Here is a 19,948-nt window from a genome sequence, read left to right as displayed (position 1 = left end):
GTCACAAGCTACAGCCCCTCTACACGAGTTCAGAACAGAAAGGATCAATAAACCGCAATACCTGAAGTGGTAGTACCTAAGGACAGCTTGGTTCCTTGGCAACACACTGAAAAGGCCTTCACACCCCTGACCCTGGCTGTCTGCAGGACACACCTGAAATAATTCCCACTCACCTGTGTCAGTCTTCCTCCTTTGCCTTCCCACTGCTTAACCACAATTCTAGCAGCACAGCTCAGTTCACCAGAAAACAAAACATGAAAGCAATTACAATTAATCACCTTTAACCTTCCTAACCATAGAATAATTCATCAATGCTGAAAACTCTTGCCTTTGGGATAAGTCTGTCTGCTTGTGCCTAGCTACCTAGGTGTGAGCAGGGGTTATCTTGAGTGTATATCCCCCTTACCTTGACTAGAAGCAACGGTCCCAATTTGGACAAAGGTACCTACCCCTGCCAAGTAGAGAACCCATTTCTAACAATAAAGTAACATGTCATAAATCGAAATATTCATGTGCGGCAAAAGGATCTAACACTGCTATGAACAATTTGGCCTTAGTAGCTAGCCCGCCACATAACTCAACCCTAGGGAGGAATATAGGGGTAAACATGGACTCCAATCTTTCAATCATAATCAGATTGGGTTTGTCCAATGGGTCAAAACTACAAAATGTGTCACTTCTTTCCCTCATATTGGCTATGAAGATGGCTCTACCCACATTGCCTGAAATTCTTGGCCTGCACCACTTTTGGGAAGTGTTAGCCCCCCTTCCCTGGCGCCCCCCCCCCAACGGTTGGGTCTTGTTGCTCTCCTAACCTGAGCACAGGTATCTTGCAGAGCTGCCAAGTTTTCCGGGTTCATCCGTGTTGTGCTGCTCCAGTCCACGTTTTTTCCTGGAATTCTAGGACTTGTAGTCTTGTTTATTTCATTATAAAACAGGAATACACGTCCCATAATTCAGAGGAAAAAACCTGGACTGGCGCGGCACATCACACAATGACCGCAGAAACTTGGCAGCTATGACTAAGACTCACAAGGAAAGTAGAAGCACCCCGGAGCAACACACAGTAAAGATTGTACTAGAAATTCGCACAAGTGAGACCCCATTACGAGCCTGGTGAAGAATGAGAGCTCCTGCTGTGAATGGTGTACCGTCCACGAGGGGAGACCCATCTATCAGCAGGGACGCAACAACTGCACCCGGGTGTGATTGATTCGAAGTTATCTCACTGTGACCAATGAAGAGTGGCCCTCATTGGGCTCTCTTGGTAAAGTTCATAATAAATTGTAGCGTATGACCCCCCCCCTATGTGAGTGACTTCGCACGTGCTTGTATGGATGTGTGTGTGTGCAAGTTGTGACAGCCTTAGGGCCGCGCCTTCCCAGCAGCAGAATCCTGTGGAATGAACACCTGTGACGTGCCATGCAATCCACTGTGACGTCACTAGGTCGAGGCCAGCACCAGCAGGGGAATCCTGTGGATAGAACACCTGTGAGGCGCCAGGCCCTTCGCTGTGATGTCACGAGGTCCAGCCTAGCACCAGCAGGGGAATCCTGTGGATGGAACACCTGTGAGGTGCCAGGCCCTTCACTGTGATGTCACGAGATCCAGCCTAGCACCAGCAGGGGAATCCTGTGGAAGGAACACCTGTGACGTGCCAGGCCCTCCACTGTGACGTCAGGAGGCACAGCCTAGCACCATCAGGGGAATCCTGTGGATGGAACACCTGTGACGTGCCAGGTCCTGCACTGTGATGTCACGAGGTTCAGGCCAGCACCAGCAGGGGAATCCTGTGGATGGAACACCTGTGACGTGCCAGTCCCTCTACTGTGATGTCACAAGGTCGAGGCTAAGTGCAGAGGGGAGGCTTCCGCCTCAGCAGAGACAAGGAGAGGCCACTGTGGGGGGAGAAGGTCGGGCAAGATTAGATCGTCTTTGAGGCTCGTCGCAGGATCCTTTTGTGATTAAATACATTTTTGCTTTTTTTTAGGTGATTGAATTAAACAGTGCCTCGCCTGCTCTCCCCCCTTACACTGCAACACCTGTCATCGCCCATAAACCGGTGAAACATGATGACAGGTTGAAGTTTTCTATTGTGACGTGTCCGTGGTATACAAGGCTGGTAACCAGGCAGCCTCGGCATTGCACTCATGAGCACCGGACGGAGAGGACCACTCATGGCGGCTGGAGCCGAGGCCCCGAGAGGGAGAGACCGAGGGGGCCGGGGCCTCACAGGCTCCAAAAAGAAATGGGTGGGGCTGGGTGAAAGGGACGAGGTGAGTATAGAAACCAAATGAAAACCGAACTTGAAGCTGAACTGAAACCAAACTTTAAACTGACTTGATACTGGCTTGATACTGACTTGATACTGGCTTGAAACTTCCCTTCCCTTTTCCTTTCTCTTTCCCGTTTTTCCTTCTCTACCTTACATTCCTATCTCTCCTCTCATATCCCCTTCTCCCCCTTTCTTTTAAGTTCCCTTTTTCTCCATCACTCTTTAATCCTCTCCCCTTCTGTCAATCCCCTCCCCTTCCCATTCAATTCATTCCGTCCCATCCTGCACTCTATCCCACCTCAGCCAGTTAGATCACGGGCCTCACTTTTAGCGCGCGCACAGGGTGATTCTGAGTGATCAAGACAAGTCCTTATTCAATTTAGTTATTATCTTTATCTTATTCGTCCCCTCCCCCTCCCGTCGTGCTTAATTACAAATTTAAAAATAGTATAGTGTATTAGACACACACACATAAAATCATCACACACGTAAATTATTGGTTGGTGGCAGCAGCTGCATAACTTACGTGGGGGGGGGGCGCGGTCTCGTCGATGTCAACTGTCACACTCAGGTCCAGGCAGGCGGTCCAGTGGCAGACACCAGTGCGCTGATACACACACGTCTGGTCACGACTCACGACGAGTCCAACCACAACAGTCACGCGCCCACTGTATGACACATCATCACTTTCACTTACTGTTGTTGACTGCCTTGTGCCATGATTCCAGCACGCGCAGTTTGGCCAATCACTGGTGACATTGCCTTACAGCAGCCAATACCACGCGCGGCACCATCCAGCTGGAGTAGCCAATCCTGGCGCGGCGTTAGCAGCGCCACTGCGCCAGGATTGGCTAAAGAGCAGACTGATATCTGCCCATTTTTACACCCGGGGCCCCAGCTCCATGCCTATGTCCAACATTACTGTAGAGGGGAGGGGGGGGAGGTCTCAAAAGTGCGCATGCGCGGGCCAGTCGAAATCTCGACTACTCCGGCCTTTTGCATGCGCACAGATCTGCTGTGCTGCCTGCTGCCTGCCTGGCTGTCACTCTGACACAGCCCCGCCCCCCACGCCGCCGGCCCATTTCCCTAATGTAATCCCGATCCTGTCGGGCTTTTCCGGGGCCTGAGTGCGCTCTTGTTCCACTTTTAATTTATGTACAGTGCAAATACTTTTTTTATTCAGTGCGGTCGGTCGGCGGTCGGCCAGGCTAGTGGGGCAACGCCCCAACGCCCCTAATGGACGCACCGCCACTGCCAGAGACCCTCAAATGCGTTCCACACTCAGAGGTCTGCAGCGGCTACTGGCAGTGAATAACACTCTTGACTTTGAATGGGCAGCGTCTGGAGCTTCCTACAATGGCACCGTAAGTTCCTCTGATCCATAACACATGTAAGGGGATGATCGCTTGGGTTCCAATGCTTCGGCCAGGGCTCAGGCACTCAAAGAGTCACCACGGCATCCTTTACTCTTGGTATCGGCAAAACCAGTTAATGACCCTTGCTCTTTACAGTGCCCCCCCCCCCCCCCCTACCCCCTTCTAGCATATAGGGTCGGCAACTTCACTCCACACAAGGGCTAAGGCCTGATTAGCACAGCAGTAATGCAATCTTCATAGCAGTTCCCACTGGATTACAGGACTGTCGACTTACTCCGCACACCAGGCGATGGTCCGATCGGTATGGCAGTAGTACAATCTTCACAGCAGTCCTCTCTTGCATTGAGAGTCCCTGACTTGAAAATGCACGTGGGCGCTTGTCCAATCAGTGCAGCAGGCACTTCATTATAATTCGCAGCAGGGATCTATTCAACCTCCTCCCTCCAAGCCAATTCCTGTTCCTTACAGGACACAAAGGTCTTGTCTTGGCAAGCAAGCAGGCACCGGAGCTCCAGGCTCCATGGCAGGTGGTCTTGGATGTCCCTAGGTAATGTCAGCTCACCCACCTGGGAAACTGGCAGACCTTAACTCTCAATCCTGCTAATAGGTTCTGCTCCTCAACACACAGTCCAGCTGGCTGCATGGCAATTTTGGGGGCCCCAAGCTCCCCTTTTTATAGTCCATTTCCAGACACAACAAGTGTCTGAGTCTTTGAAGTTTGTGTTGGGGGTCTGCTTCCTTTTGAAGTGCTCCCTCCTCTGCCCTTCCTCCAGAAAGCATTCTGTCACAGCAGACGCAACTCTAAATATATGGTATCAATAAGAGAGTGAGGGATGGTACAAAGGAACACTCTTGGTCCCCCAATCAAAGTTTTATAAACAACAAAAGAGTGTAGTTTCTAACAGAAAGAGCGAGCATGACGAATCTTTCTAGATTTTTTAAGAAGGCCCTCACTCACCAACCTAGTTGGTGACATGCTTTATCATCGGGCCCCACCGGGAGAGGCCAAGAGCCTCACCGGTGTGCTGCAATGCCAGAATTACTGCGGAGCTGGATTTTGTGGTGACAGTTGATGGTGTGAGAAAGTATTTTAAAAATGTCTGGATTGTGTCCAAGAAAAAGTTTATTAAATGGCCAATCAGACACACTAAAAACAGAGTGTGGGTAAAGGGCTGAATAAATTGTTCAGCTATTTCCCATGGGGTGAGGTTGACATGTTTCTGCCCTAGTGATATAATTTACTGGGCATTCATCAGGACCAATATGACTAAACCTCAGCGGTATGGGCGCGCTAAGGCCCACCCTGACCTGAGGACGTGAAAGTGAAAAGATTGGAAAAAAGTGCAATAAAAATGTAGTGGGTGGTCGCTCTTATTGCAGAGAAACCAGATTGCACGTACGGTGTAAGACATTTTCACACCCTGGGTCTCGGGAGGGGGGTGGTGGCGAGAATGGCACACCGCCGGCATCGCCAGGCACCCGCTTGGAGCCTGTATGCTTCCCTCTTGAACCGGACCCCGAAGATTTTGCTGCAACTCTAAATATGACAGCTCTTTAACACAGGCATCAGAGTTTACTAGAAGTTCACACCTGCATGTCAGCCACAATGATATGTAAATCAAAGGGTTGTCCAATGGTGGCAGTCCTACTCTTTATGATTCACTTATCAGTCCCATCTCTTCTCTACGATGTGCCCAGGCCCCCTTCCAATGACCTCTTTCCTTATTAGAGCGCACCCCATGATTTGTACTGAAAAGCCTGGCTCGTCTTTCCTCTAATGTATGTCCAACCCAGATTGCAGGAATGCCTCAATCCACAAATATGCTAGGGTAATCCTCTAACTCCTCATGCACCTCCAGTCAGTCATGGGTATCCCAAAATGGAACTCAGAGTCTTCTATGTATTGCACCACTCACAAGCACACATAAACCCAGCACACACATGCAACCACACGAATACTGCACAGCTCTACATACTAACTTGATGTAGGCCACGGATAATATAAGCACACAGAAGCTGGGCTTTTACACAAATGAGCCTGTAGTTCTCAACCCACTGACACAGGTAAGAAAGCATCTTTACTATTAAAGCTCACTACACAATATGCTGCCACCACTGCGCTCATGCTACAGTAGCCTTTCACCATCATGACAGTAGCCCTCTGGTTGTCACTCTTAGTCCAAATAAGACTGCAATCCATGAGACAGGCTTATGTCAGGGCACACACACATGATCCATGTTTGCCCATGACAACAAAAATCAGCACCAGGGATCCAGTTATCATGGCAACTGGGGCACTTAGGACAGGAGTTCCACGTCTTTCACCATTCTAGAGACTTTTCTGTCCCAGAACAATGTATACAATGTATACAACAGTTAAATAAATATCCTTTATGTACAATGATTAAAAAAAACTATTATGGATAAAAAATAAATCTTCCATATATATATATATATATATATAGAATCCATGTAATTCTACTTTTATGATATAAAAAAACAATACACAAGAAAATGCATTACAATTTCAGATTAATTTTTACAGAAATAGCAATGTGAAGAATATCCATCATGACGAAACCAGTTTGCAATACAATTTGCTAAGGGAATTATGCCAAACCTAAATTGTATGTACACCATTTTTGCATTTAGTGGCTGCATTTTATATGGTTCGCTCTCAAAATGTAGTATATTCAAATAGAAAATGAATATGACCAGTGAAGCCATTACTCCTAGATTTCTGCAGTTGTTCCTGGTCCACACTAGTCTAAGGGATTTTTTTAAGGGCTCTTATTCTTGCTGATGTAATAAGCGTTGGTTTGTACTAAAAATGTGATAAAGCCCAGGTGGTTTGAACAAATGCTAACCAAGGTCATTCTCTAGCACCTCTTAATTTTCCAAGAATATCTCGATAATGTAATTGTGTCACTTGACCAAAGTTTACACCAGAAGGTTAAGAGACCGAGTTTAGCAATCTCAACTATGCTACTGCAGAATACAGGCTGCCCAATGTATCTCGTCATGTTGCAGATAACTGCTACCTTGAAGGATGTTTAGAGAACGATCCTGAGAAAACAATTAACTCAGGTTGCCTTCGTGTGCTAAACCGGATTGGAGCGTTTTCCATGTGTAGTGTAACAAATGTTAGAATTTGTGTGATTTAAGTTAGTGAGTGCATTGTAGACAGAGATTCAGATGTAGTTCTGATCGCTTTGAAGAACTCTTTAGACAGTGCCCTGGACATATAGCATCCATGTTTTTTTTGTCCACTTCAACACACCTTAGGGCGGAGTACGGTGCTCTCTGGGAGAGCTTATTTTTTTAAAGTTTCCCTTGAGACAACTGAATACTGATTTATTTTTTCCACTATAAGACTTTGAATGAATTTGATCTTTATAACTGCTTAATGCATTTATTTATTGATGGATACTAATTTGATGATTTGGATTTGAGAAGTGTAACCTTTATTATAATTCTTTATGGTTTGAAACGTTACCACTCTCTGTCTTCCATGTGGAGCCTAATGTGCTTCACGTTATTGAAATGTATTGATTTTGATGATTAACCTCAGTTGTAAATCAAGATTCATCTAGAGCACCTTATGGGCCCCGAATTTGTACGCCATCAACTGTGGCCAAATTCAGAAGATACAATGGCCTTTGATTTTTGGTTCAGCATGATTTTGGTTTTGGCAATCTGATATGTCCATTTAATAATGTCCACCATACGAACGCCCAAATAATCAAACTGGTTCACAGGCTCAATGATCATATCATCTCGACAGTTTGATCTCTTATAAAGTTTGCGTGGATTGAAAACCATTAACTTAGTTTTAGTGGCATCCATTTCTTAACCATTGGTTTGGCAAAAGATAGAGGTGTTATTTAAGAGGTTAGCAAATCCCGGGCCTTCTTAGAAATCAATAAAGCATTGTCAGCCAATATAAATGTGAAAATCCTTATGCGAGCTAATGTGGTATTGTTATGAACACAAAAAGCTAGACATTCTACTGCACTATTAAAAAGTGCACAGTTGAACGTTTAATACAAGAAGACTGCTGAGGACACCCAATTTATAAAGTGCCTTCCACATGATTGTTCGTGGTAAAGTACTGAACACAAATCTCAAGTCCACAGAGACCACATATACAGATTAATTCCATATGGTGAATACTTTCCATAGCAATAACATATCTAAGGACCTGGGTGATTGTACTCAAATTTTTCTAAATCCCACCTGTAAGTGGAATAGGACATTGACAGCATGTATCTGCTCTTAATCTCTTCAACATGACTCTCACAATTTTTTTAAAGATTATCTGTCAAATTCATTGGTCCGTAATTTTTCGGATAAGACAAACTATCTTTCTCATGTATTAGAACTATTTTGGCTTCCAAGCATGACGGAGAAACAGAGGCGCCACCAGCTATCGCCTTAATCACAGCACAAATATAAGAGGCTCAGATGGTTGTCTCAGATTTGTATAGAACACCTGGCACCCAATCCAGCCCAGGGGCCTTTCCTGCTTTCTATGTTTTTATTAATTCGAGAAACTCATCCAAAGATTACTGTTGGACCCGGGCCTTTGTGGCTGGTTCACCCCTAAACTTTTTGCTTTTTAAATGGTGACCTGGTGATGGTGATTTTTGGTTTGTGCGCACTTTCACTGTGTCCCAGTGGAAAGTGCGTGCGCACTCTGAGTGCCTGGAGTAAGGTTGGCCTGCCCTCCCATAGGGATGCATGGGGAATGTCTGTGTCCCTGGTAGTTCCTGATGCGTGGGGAGTGCAGACTCGAATTTAGTATGTGCGAGCTCGTAAGAATGAATGCTTCGCAATGGTGTATGTGGCATGAGTGTGTCATGTGTAGAAATACCACTTCTAGGAGTTGGCATATTAATGTAAAATATGCCTGGCGTGTGATTTGCTGGAGCTGGCTGGTGAGCCTGGCTCCAGGAAGGCTGGATGGGTCTGCCCGGTGGTGAGTGTGAGATTAGCATGTTGATGGCTTGGGAGGAGTGCACCTGGTCCCTGATGGGCCTGGACTTTCCCCACACAATGCTGGCTCCGCCCCCTGTGGTGCGACTGATGACCCTAGCCCTGCCAATGAATGAAATGGGTGGTTGAGCCATCAAGAGTGCTCCAAAACCAGCTGCAACTGGTTTCTCCCCCACCCTGCACCCTTAGACAAAGGAATGTGGTGTATAAAAATGGGGCGGTGTCCCCACAGATGTTGTTCACTTCCAGGATCCTGAGGGGGCTGCTGCTGCTGTCGCTGGGCAAGAGGACCGCCACTTTGAGTGTCTCCCTGCCTGGAGACCCAGTGTGCTGGCTCTGGGCCCAGCCTTGCCCCCCTGCCTGCCTACAAGGACTTTTGCTGGACTTTGTTATCCTATAGCGCCTGGGGGCGCTGCATTTGATTGATAGCGCAGGGAGCGCTTTTTTTGCAGCTAGCGCTGAGAGAGCGCTTTTTCTTTCCCTAGCGCTGAGAGCGTTTGATTTCCTGTGAGCGCCTCGGGCGTGTTATGCTCATCAGCTGGTGCCCACCTGGCATTGCCCTCGATCGAGTGTCACCTCGATCCACTTATTTCCTGGAAGAGCTGGTGCCCACCCAGCCTTTGCCCCGAGATCGCGCCGCCGCCGCCCGGGGGCTGGTCTGCTGAGGGAAGCCGCAGACATCCAGCACCTAGAGGGCCGCGCTGGGATTGGCCCAGCAAGCCGAGCCCCTGCCGCGTCATCAGAGGGGAGGAGCCGAAAGCAGGAAGCAGCCAGGCCGTCCGTCCCGAGGCTCCCTAGCGAAGGGGAGCCCCGGGGAAAAAGGACAGTCTCGCCTCGGCCAGGAGAGTCCCGAGGAACGGGAGCTCTCCCCCGACTGCCGCCGCCCAGGAGAAAGGACTGGAGTCCCCCACGAACCGCCCGGTAAGTGAAGGAGGGCTGGTGGGGGCTCCCTGACTGTGCAAGGCTCTGGGGGCAGTTCCTATTTGTTCGCCAAGCGGCCCCAGTTGGCAGAGGGCCGCTCCAACGCTTCAGGCGGCATCTTCTTTTCGAGCCAGGAGGCTCAGGGAGCATAATTGTGCTCGAGTCCCCCAGAGGGGAGACTCCAACGGCGGGGCCCTTGTAGTAGAGCCCTGAGAGGGCTCCGTGGGCCTATTTGTTAAAAGAGCCCGGAGAGGCTCAAGGGGCAGTGCTAATCCCCGAGTCCCCAGGAGGGGGGACTCCAACGAAGCGCCACAGTTGTTCGAGCCAAAGAGAGGCTCCCTGCTCATATTGGTTTATTCAGAGCCTGCAAGGCTCCAGCGTGTTGCCCCATCCTCACACAGCTGCCCAGCACTTCGTGGGCAGCTTCCACGTTTAGGCCCCCTGACTTTGGGACACAGGGCTTCCTAGCCCTAGAGAGGCCAGAGAGCCTAGGGACAGTCACAGGTGGTGACTAATGTGAGTTTTGCACAATTGCTCGTGCTGGCACCTCTGAATGTGTTTTTATACGTCATGTGCCTTGTTCTACACCGCTGAATGTAGGTTCTGCATCATGTGTTTTCTTTGCATACACCTCTGAATGTGTTCTTATGCATCATGTGTTTTTCCTTGTTTTGACACCGCTGAATGTAGGTTCTGCATCATGTGTTTTCTTTGCATACACCTCTGAATGTGTTCTTATGCATCATGTGTTTTTCCTTGTTTTGACACCGCTGAATGTAGGTTCTGCATCATGTGTTTTCTTTGCATACACCTCTGAATGTGTTCTGATACATCATGTGTTTTCTTTCCCTACACCGCTGAATGTTAATGCATCATGTGTAGTGTTCCTAAGCTTATACCCCTAGATGTTGGTGATTCTTAGGTGGTTGTTTTCTCCTAGTACAGGTGTTGCTAGTGAGGTCTTGGTTCCCTGCGCAATATTTTCCTAAGGTGGTTAGGTTTGTGTAGGAGGTACTTACCCTTTACCAGTAATTACTGGTTGTGTGCTAACTTGTTCTAAAAGTGTTCTATGGGCTAATTACTATTCCTAAAAAGTGATGATTCCTGACAGTGGTCCAGGTGGCCCTGTCTTGTAAATATCCCCTGTAAATTCTGCCCGTGCCTGTTGGCACATTGTAAAGTGTGTGTTTATCTAATGTGTTTTTTCTATAATACAAAGGCTATTTTTATATAACCTGGTGTGGAGTTTCCTTTGTGGTGGGCCTTGGGTGTTGTTGCTGGGTGCGCGCGCAAACACTTAACCTACATAGCCTCCAAGTTTAGCCTGGCTGCTCGCGTCACGTTACCTAGAGGGTGAGCAGGGGTTATCTTGGTGTGTGACTCCCTTGCCCTGACGTGGAAGTGGTGGTCTCTGACTGACGTTGGTGCAAGCCTTGGCCAGCCAGAGATCCCGTTTCTAACAATTACTGAATGCTTACACTTTTCCCTAGAAGGTATTCAAGAGAAAGAGGAAAAGCCTCCTTATGTGAAGGTAAGTCCTCTTTTCCAGCATTATAAACATTCATGAAGTGTACACCCACATATCTGGAAAATGTGGGTCCCAGGAAGCGATATGGTAGTTATACTACTATGTGCAATTATATGTGGTTACATCCATACAAGAACTGCATGCTATGGCCTCTATAAGTAATCATGACATATTGGATATTCACTGCAACGTTTTGGATAGCTTAAAAATGTATTTGACAAAATAAATTAATGCTGGCGCAACACAAAAATCGTCTCATCCTTGGTATAATAATGATTATGAAATGTTAAAGAAACAGCTATTATCAGCTCTTAATGATGATGATAGATGAAAAATAACTAAAGCAAGGAAAAACTATAAAAGGATCACAGCAGTTAAAAAGGGAAAATGGCACGATCATCAATGAGCACAATTACTGAATGCACTTAAGCCAACAATGAGTGTGTATTGTGGCATTATACACGTCTGGGAGAATGTGACTATCCAAAATAGTTGCACATTTCACACCTCTTCGATTATGAGTTTCAATATCAGGACTCTGATCATCATATACACACAAAGCAGATGGTTTGGTCCACTTGGCTTTTTAAAAATGCTCCTTTTTCAATGTAAGAACCATTGGGTCGTGATCACTATCTACAGAGAAAGCAACTTTAAACTCTTTAACACAACACAATTTATTAAGATGTAAAAGAACATAATCAATATGACTTACCCATCTACCGATCCTAAAGGTCACTTTAGCTGGTACACTGAGCACTATTTGCAAGTTACAAGCATGGAGTCCACGCTCAACCAGAAGCTTTATCGCTCATGGGCTAACAGTCTTAAAGGGAGCGGCCTTTGTATACAGGACACTCCATACATCGCCCTCGTCTTTCATGACTTCCTGATAAAGGAGATGGGTTCAACATACGGTTGAAATCTCCAACTATGATGCCAGAATTATTACCAGTTACAAACACTTCTAATGTTCTCCCTAACAACTCGGTTGTCAAGGACCCCTTTCAATTGAACTTTCTCCTCAAATATAAATGTTCAACAAATTCAAATCTGTACTAGTCTGGAACCTGATCCACAAATGTTGTCTGTCTTTATGCAGCCATCCTGAGCTATCACCATACAGTCAGTCCGACACTGATCCATATGGTTACCCTCGGCCCATATTTGTCGCTTTTTTACTATAGTTTGTGCATCTCTTCAAGCAAACAGGGTCAATCCATTATGTTTCTTGGAAGGTGGAAATATCAAAGGATTTTATGATAGTTATCCAATTAGGGTCCTTGATTTTATTTTCAAGTCTGCAATATTCCAAGAAAGCAAATAAAGCTTTTGTCTTTTACTTTCCTTGGTGTCAGTGATTGCTACTGTCGAACCAAGGCTATACAATGTCAATTTATATCCTGAATTATAAAGCCAGTCTAATGCATCAAAGTCCGGGGTGTTTTGATCACTGGATCAATGAAAGAAACATTACAATTATGGGGTACTTAACTATCCAGGTGAGCATATTCGGTGGCACTGAATTCAATAGTCTAGAGTTGGAGTCTTACTTTAAGTTGGATTCTGGTATTGATGGGAGATATAGGGTCTCATTTATGAGAAATTACGCATCGCTGCGTGAAAGCCGCGATGCGTCACTTCTCAGTGCGCACTCCTTGCGACATTCCTGATGCGTCATATTTAATGTATGACGCATCATGTCGCAAGGAGTTACAGATACGTCAGTATTTCTGACGTGTCTGTAAGCGCAAAAGTGACGCATTGCTGGAGTGTGTCACAAAAGTGACGCAACTCCAGCAATGCGTCCTTTCATATGGGGCAAGCCCCATGTGAAAGCGCCTGCGTCAGTCTTACGCCTGCTGTGAGGCAGGCGCAAGATTTTGACGCAACGGCGTCCTAAAAGTGACGCAGTGAAATCTCATAGATTTCACTGGGTCACTTCTACGACCCTTCCTTGCGTCAATACGCCCCCCTTGCATACATTATACCTGGTGCAGGTATAATGTAATGCAGGGGTTTACAAAGTGACACATCTATCTAGATGCGTCACTTTGTAAACATTGCGCAACAAGGCGCATTTTTTACGCCACTGGTGCGTCACAAAAAGTGACGCACCGGCGGCATAAAAGTGACGCACAGCCTCATAAATGAGGCTCATAGTGCGGCAGTTAAGTGTCAGAATTCATTTTTAACCTGAGGGTCAAAAAAAGGTTATCTCAAGATGGTCATCACTAGGGACATGTTGGGATCTCTTTTGGAATTTGACAGATCTGCTCAAATCACTGAGTAAAATTATCTCACAGTCAGTGTCCAGTAGATTACCAAAGTAATCGGACAGCATTGGTTCACAATGCCACCCGGTGAGCAATTTGGCAACCCCAACCATGTAGATTTTTTTCTGCATCAGATAACTGGAGGTGTACTCATTTCATTTGGATTATTAGTAAAAGCCATATTAGGTATGTATCTGTTCGGACTGTTCTTAGCACAGTAGATAAATCTATGTGTTTGATCTGGCTGATGGTATCCTCTACCCATTGATTTTCTTAGCCAGAGGGCCTAACTCCTGGAAAGAGATTTGTTACCCCATGGTATAACTCGGCTTTCTGTCTATGGCCGTACACCAGCCCATTACCTACATTATGAATCACTGATCTTCAGCTTCATGTCTTAGCCCCAAGTTCTCTTTCTTTCAAGTATGAATTTATGTCTCCTATAGACCTAGTTGAAAATGATTACTCCTATTTGTTGTTATCCATTCATCCTAAGTAGTCATGGAACTCATTGTATTAGTGCCAGCACTGTAATCCCACCTGGGGTGGATGACTCGGACATTCCTGTTCCATAATATTTGGTCCTCGCAGGTTCACCTACTAGGATTCGTCTAGACATGGAGTGGTTTATTGTACCAGATGCTATACTTCTCTCTTTGTGCGTTACTCGAGGAGGGTCCTGGGTATATACCGCCATATGGAGTTGATGCTAGTGGATTACTTCACTCCAGGGCCTTCATTCTCTCATTCATCTGTTCGATTTTTTAATACACTGTCTATTTGTGTTGCACAGAGACAGGAGTAGCTACTGTCAGTTTGAGATTTGGCATTTTTATTTTGTCTCACTTGGCAATTTTCATTAGGAGTGGAGTTAAAAGACTGTGACACTCAACATATGGAATGGGAGTCTTTACATTCACCTTGCTCCGTTACATGGAACTACTTAGGTGGACAGTTACACGAGCATGCCAACTGAATTTCTTTTTTTGAAGATAAGTGATAACAATTTTAATCACAATTTAAATCATTTAATGGTGGTGCCATACTCATTTAGGAACTGTGGTGAGGAAACAAATACTGGCCATCCTGACGACACGTTGCAAGAACTACTTAGATCATGGGTGCTGGGCAGAAAGACTACCAGTTCCACAACTGCAAGTGACAAGGCGGTGCACACATCAGATATTCACATGCTCAATACAGTTCCCCACCAGCTGAGCAGAGGAGCGGGTTTCCAAGATGACAATACAAAGAGCAGATCCATAAACTGAAACTTCATGATTAGGCTGAAGCAAAATTGCGACTGATCAGCGGAATCTGTAAGATGCCAGACATCCAAAAGAAGTAGTTCCTCGACTACACAACCAATATTGACTGGTCAACCTGGGTCAAATATTTAAGGAGTAATAATATGCAAAAATCAGTGGCATTACCATTTCAACAACAGACCGGTATTTCCCTGAATTGCAATTTGGATCACAGGCAGTATGGACCTAAAGTCCCTGAAATTACCAAGTTAAACTTCTCTGCAATCCTTGAGATTGAAAATGATGTATTATCTAAACTAATGTTAAAGCAGTACTGATAACCAAAGAATAAGAAGTGCCATCAGACCTGAAAACTCATTTGAGAGCAATTGGCTGACGAGAGGATGAAGGCTGACGAGAGGATGAACGCCTATTCAAGGTCTACTTTACCAACTCTTTTGAACTAAACTTCTTTTCTTTCTCCCTAAATGTATCCCTCTTACACTAGTGTTGTATATGTCACAGCTGCAGTTCCGAACTTGGGGGCATACTTATCAAACTTTCACGCAGTGCAGGTGCAGCAAGCCACCTTTGTACAGTGTGTGACAAGGCAGAAATGGGCCATATTTAACATCATAAATCATCATCATCATCCTTTCCATATGCTGGCGCACTTTTGGCAGGATAGCACCAATGCAGGCAGCCTTTCACCAGGATGCAAGGGTGCCTGCATTGTAAGCAGGATTGTTTTTGTGCAGGAAAGGACACCTTCTGGCACAAAAACAATCCTGAGAGTCATTTTCCTCTTTTTATGTGTGAAGCAGAACCGTTTTGTACTTGTATGGCCAGTCTGGATCTTGTGGTCAATTAGACAATAACTCATGTAAGCCTTTTGGGTCCCAAAAGAAGGAAGGCATTGTCCTCAGGGGCACTGTCCCTACATTTTCCTAACTTGGGATACCATTTGATGAGAAACTTACCTCGGTCCACTAAAGACTATCAGGGTTGCTGCTCTTGCTAAAACAACAGAGGATGTTTTTGGCTGCCCAGATTATGAAGTAAGCCCGTTAGAGAGCTTACCACTAAATACAAAGCAAAATGTTGTACAAATGCCAGTTATGGGACTGGTGTCTGGGGATTTAGTGACTAAATTGGGTTTGAGAGGATCGACATCAGCTTTATTAAAAGGTTATTGGCTGTGCCAAAATCCACCAGTTCCTATATCTGTCACTCTGAAATAGGATTACGGTTTGTCAGTGACATTATTAAGATGTAGCCCCTTCTCTTATAGTTTAAGATCTGGACAAAGAGCCAAATATATTTTAATCTGGCGGTTTTTACAGACTGCCTAAAGCTGGACCATTACTTAAAAATCCCATGGATCCGGTACATTTACAATACCTGTATTGGCCTGAACTTGATTGATCTTTTTAAGACCCCAGGACCATTTGAGGCTGTACCGGATCCCCAGGGCATTTTATCTACATCCTTTGTTATTAACCCGGAATATTAGATCTTATAAAGTGGCGATGAAGTATTTGGTATCATTAGGCGATCCCTTTCTGTGCTACAATATATCACTTGTTATATTAAGGGCAATAAAAATATGGAAAGCTTATTATAGTGGATCATGAACCAGTTATCTCTCGTTACTATATTATAATATATGATGACTATCTTTCATTGTGTTTTAGTAGTACTAAGATGATATGGATTTTATGATGTGTCCGGTTTTTATTGGTTATATTTTATATTGGTATGTTGTTTTTACGGATGTACTTTTATGGTTGTTTTGTCTTCAACCGAAAAAAGATCATGAACTGAACAGAGGCTAGTTTTCTGAGCACATAGAAGACTTTGTTTTTAGCCAATTGTAATGACATGAGAATGCAGAAAGAAGTCAGCAAGAACATTACACTATTAATGGCATTGAACCATATCTAACCTGGTTCCGTAAATTCCATCATATGTTGCTGCTATTAAGGTTCAGATTAAATATTGCCCATTTTTGGTGGCGTATGCTTTGCAGGCAGCTGGGGTCGCTGTAGGTAAGAGGGGAAAATTAAATAAATAAGTAATTTTCCCTTGTGGTCGTCTTTCGAAATCCCCCCTCGCCTGGCCCACCACTCTTAACTGCAGGGAATCTATTTTACCACCAAGTCCTTGTGATGGCTTCTCTGCACAAGGCACTAGGCATTTTATGTTTTTCTGTACATTTTATTTATCACTAAGAAAGTGAATGATTTGACAAGCATCTATGCAAGATACGCATGTCAGTCATGCATTCCCAAGACGTAATCGAGCCAAGTTAAGGAGGAAGGGGAGGCTGAGTAGTATGTGTATTATTTTTTTCCTATTCATCCAGGTCCTCCATCAGTCATGGAGTCCAAGAATCATGTCCAGTTAGGAAGGGCAAGTGATCTGCGTGATACAGATGGACCTTGGTGTATCTGGAATGTGGTCCATGATGGTGTTAAAATCACCAACCGCTACTGCCACACCAAGGAATTAAGAGAGTGTTAGCCATGGTATTTTTTGAAGGGTGTGATCGATTAGGGTAGGGGCTGTAGTACATAAAGACTAACTCTCGTCCATTCCATCTGCCCGAATAGGCTCAGAATAATCATGCAATTTCCTAATTTACGATTGTACACAATGTTCACTCTCAGAGAGGTAAGGATTCATGGAGGAGGATCGCCAAACCCCGATAATCTCTTGTGAAACCAGGTATCCTCACCAGTATCCCCAAGAAGCAAAAAGCTAGTTTACACCCAGTAAGAGTGCTCCCCGTTGTAATAAGGTCTTCGGGGAATGTCTTTTAATGTACTTAAATATTTTCCCTCTTAATTTTAATATTAAGGCTGTTAACGTTTGATATGACTAGTAGGTGTGGGTCTAGTTGTGTAGGTGTCACGCGGGTGTGTGACTCGTGTGCAGGCACATCATTCCAATTGCACTGTGTGTATGTCACTGTGTGGGCAGATACCTAACAAAACTAACAGTCCCCTAACCCAACTTTCCTACCTGCCTGCCCTTCTTAAACAGAAGCACCTGATACCTAGAAAAAAATCAAAACGATCACTGGGGTATGTACATAGGGCTTCACCGCGCTTTACCTAGTTGAGAATGACGTTGTTGTGTCTCAGACTCTATTCACGTCCCAGAGCGTTTTGTGAATGGGGAAGGTTCATACCTGCTGTTTTGAAGTGGAGCTGCTCAGTACATCAGAAGGTAGATGTGAGGACCAATTCCCCCCCCAATGGAATGTGGAGGGGGAGGCGCCTCCTCTGCCATCGGGCCATGTTCTGCCTCTCACCAGCTGCCTGTGTAGGGGTGCCTGCGTGTCAGTAGTTACTGCTGAGGTTTATAGACCTGAACTTTAGAGATTAACCTCTTCGTGCCTTGCATTCAATATGAGGTCGAAAGTCTTCTTTCTCCATGCCGGTGGGGAGGCAGATTTAGGTACAAGCCGTTTTCGAACCTCAAGCCTGGTCAAGCTGTTGGTTCATGTGCATTTACTAGTAGACTAAAATGTGATAGTCCATATTTTTAAGGGTCAAAGGTTTAGGGATGGAGAGTGATAGATAATGGGTTTAAATGTGTTGAGTGAGGTCTGTGCTGAAGAGTTCTAGAGTGATGGGTTTAGGGGTGAAGTGTTTCGACATAAAGGATTTTCTATCCATGAAACTCATGGTCTGTCCGCCTACTTCAAGTTTATTGGACCCTCATGTTTCCACTGATGGTAGCCCATTAGCTCTGCTGGCAGAAACCTTAGACAAAGAAAAACCAAAGGAAATTATGGACGGAGCATTGACAATACAAGCACTCACCCCTAGTCAACTGATCTGGGTTTAATCCATCACCGTTCTTTAGCCCACTCTGCCACCCCAGTTCAGACATGGCCATATGCAAATCAGTCTGACCCTGTGCCTCATGGGAACAGTCAAGACCGAACTGCCAAGCCATGCCTTCCCTGGTCCGGACACAAGCTACAGGTGTAGGAGTTGCATGTGCACACCATCTCTCATCACTTTCGGATAATCACAAGAGGAACGCGGTCCGCCGTTGTTAGTTATTTACTATCAATATCGACCCATCATTAAATCAATTATTAATTCTCATCTTATTATGTTCAGCATTGTGAACATGCCTTACTAACACCTTGTGATAGATTAGTATCTTCGGAATGTCCCAACTATCTCCTCAGGTTAGTGGATTTACCCTTTGGAACTCTTATATTCAGTTTCATTTCTTCCCTTAAAGTTTACTTAACTCTTAAACCTCCTGCAGGGCTGGGAGTGATTCTCTTTCTCTCCATACTGTTTCCTGTATTTTCTTCCAACCATAATAACTACCTATGAGAACTATTTTCAAAGCTTCTATGGTCCCAACTCATGCATTCCATTAGGGTGAACTTACCTTGATCACCTCTTGGGAGAGATGGGCATGAGTGTCCTTCAGCCTGGAGATGGCGCTGTGGCACAGGCCACCCACCACTGCCATTAATGTGTTGAAGTTCTGAAGCTGTCGAAGTTTCTGAGGAGTCAAAAAAGAGGAAATTACCTATTCCATTTTACATGAACCTAGTTGTTTGAATCATGAACATTTGATTGAGGTAAATGAATCTTTGTAGCAGCATCGGATCTCCAGATTAAATTTGGCAAAACAAATGTTGTTGGTCTATTTATCACTATTTACTAGGACTAGGAACTCCACATGCTTTTTTCCTAAACATTTTCTCAGACCTCCACCCCTCCTACTGTCACCTTAGTGCCAGCATTACTTGGCAGCCTGTCCGGGACCACAGATTAGACAAGTTTGTGATTATTTCCTTCGCTCACCGCTGCAGTGATAAAGCAGTTGGATCTGCAACATTACCATCACCATAAATCAATTGTAACTTTCAGACATTGACTCATCAGCCTATATGCACCGATAGTTCCTCTCCACAATTCAATCCTCATGGGTGTTTGGTGAGCAGATCTATTATACAACGTGACTCAAGTCTACGCAACTTTTTTTTACTAGGTCACCCCCGCACACTCAAAGGTACATGATCCAGACCATAGAACTGTAACTGATTGCGGTCACTTTTATGTTTCTCTGCAAAGTGACGCCCCACTGGATACGCCCGATCAATTTTATCAATGGCCCTTATGTGCTCCAATATCCTAATTTTTAATTGGTGGACCGTACTGCCTATATAAACGAAACCCGCATGGGCAAGTAAGGCAGTAAACTGCATAGGGCATACTGCATGTGATAAATGTATTGATTTTTCTGATTCTGTCTACGTCTGGAATTGTGAACGATAGGACCCTCCTGCTGTT

The 19,948-nt window shown here is 45.1% G+C and overlaps 1 protein-coding gene across 2 annotated transcripts in view; it reads right to left on the bottom strand.

Annotated features, from left to right (window-relative positions):
• The window catches only part of LOC147692464 (RAS guanyl-releasing protein 4-like), a 516,206-nt gene that overhangs the window by 258,635 nt on the left and 237,623 nt on the right, over nucleotides 1-19,948 (bottom strand). For both annotated transcript variants that reach the window (XM_086938673.1, XM_086938674.1), the window contains one exon: nucleotides 19,038-19,154. In XM_086938673.1, the coding sequence (XP_086794799.1) occupies nucleotides 19,038-19,154 (117 nt within the window). The remainder of the gene's footprint in view (nucleotides 1-19,037; nucleotides 19,155-19,948) is intronic.

The sequence above is a fragment of the Lissotriton vulgaris genome, chromosome 9 (assembly GCF_964263255.1).
Source record: "Lissotriton vulgaris chromosome 9, aLisVul1.2, whole genome shotgun sequence".
In the NCBI taxonomy this organism is placed as follows: domain Eukaryota; kingdom Metazoa; phylum Chordata; class Amphibia; order Caudata; family Salamandridae; genus Lissotriton; species Lissotriton vulgaris.
This window is presented reverse-complemented; position numbering and strand designations above follow the sequence as displayed.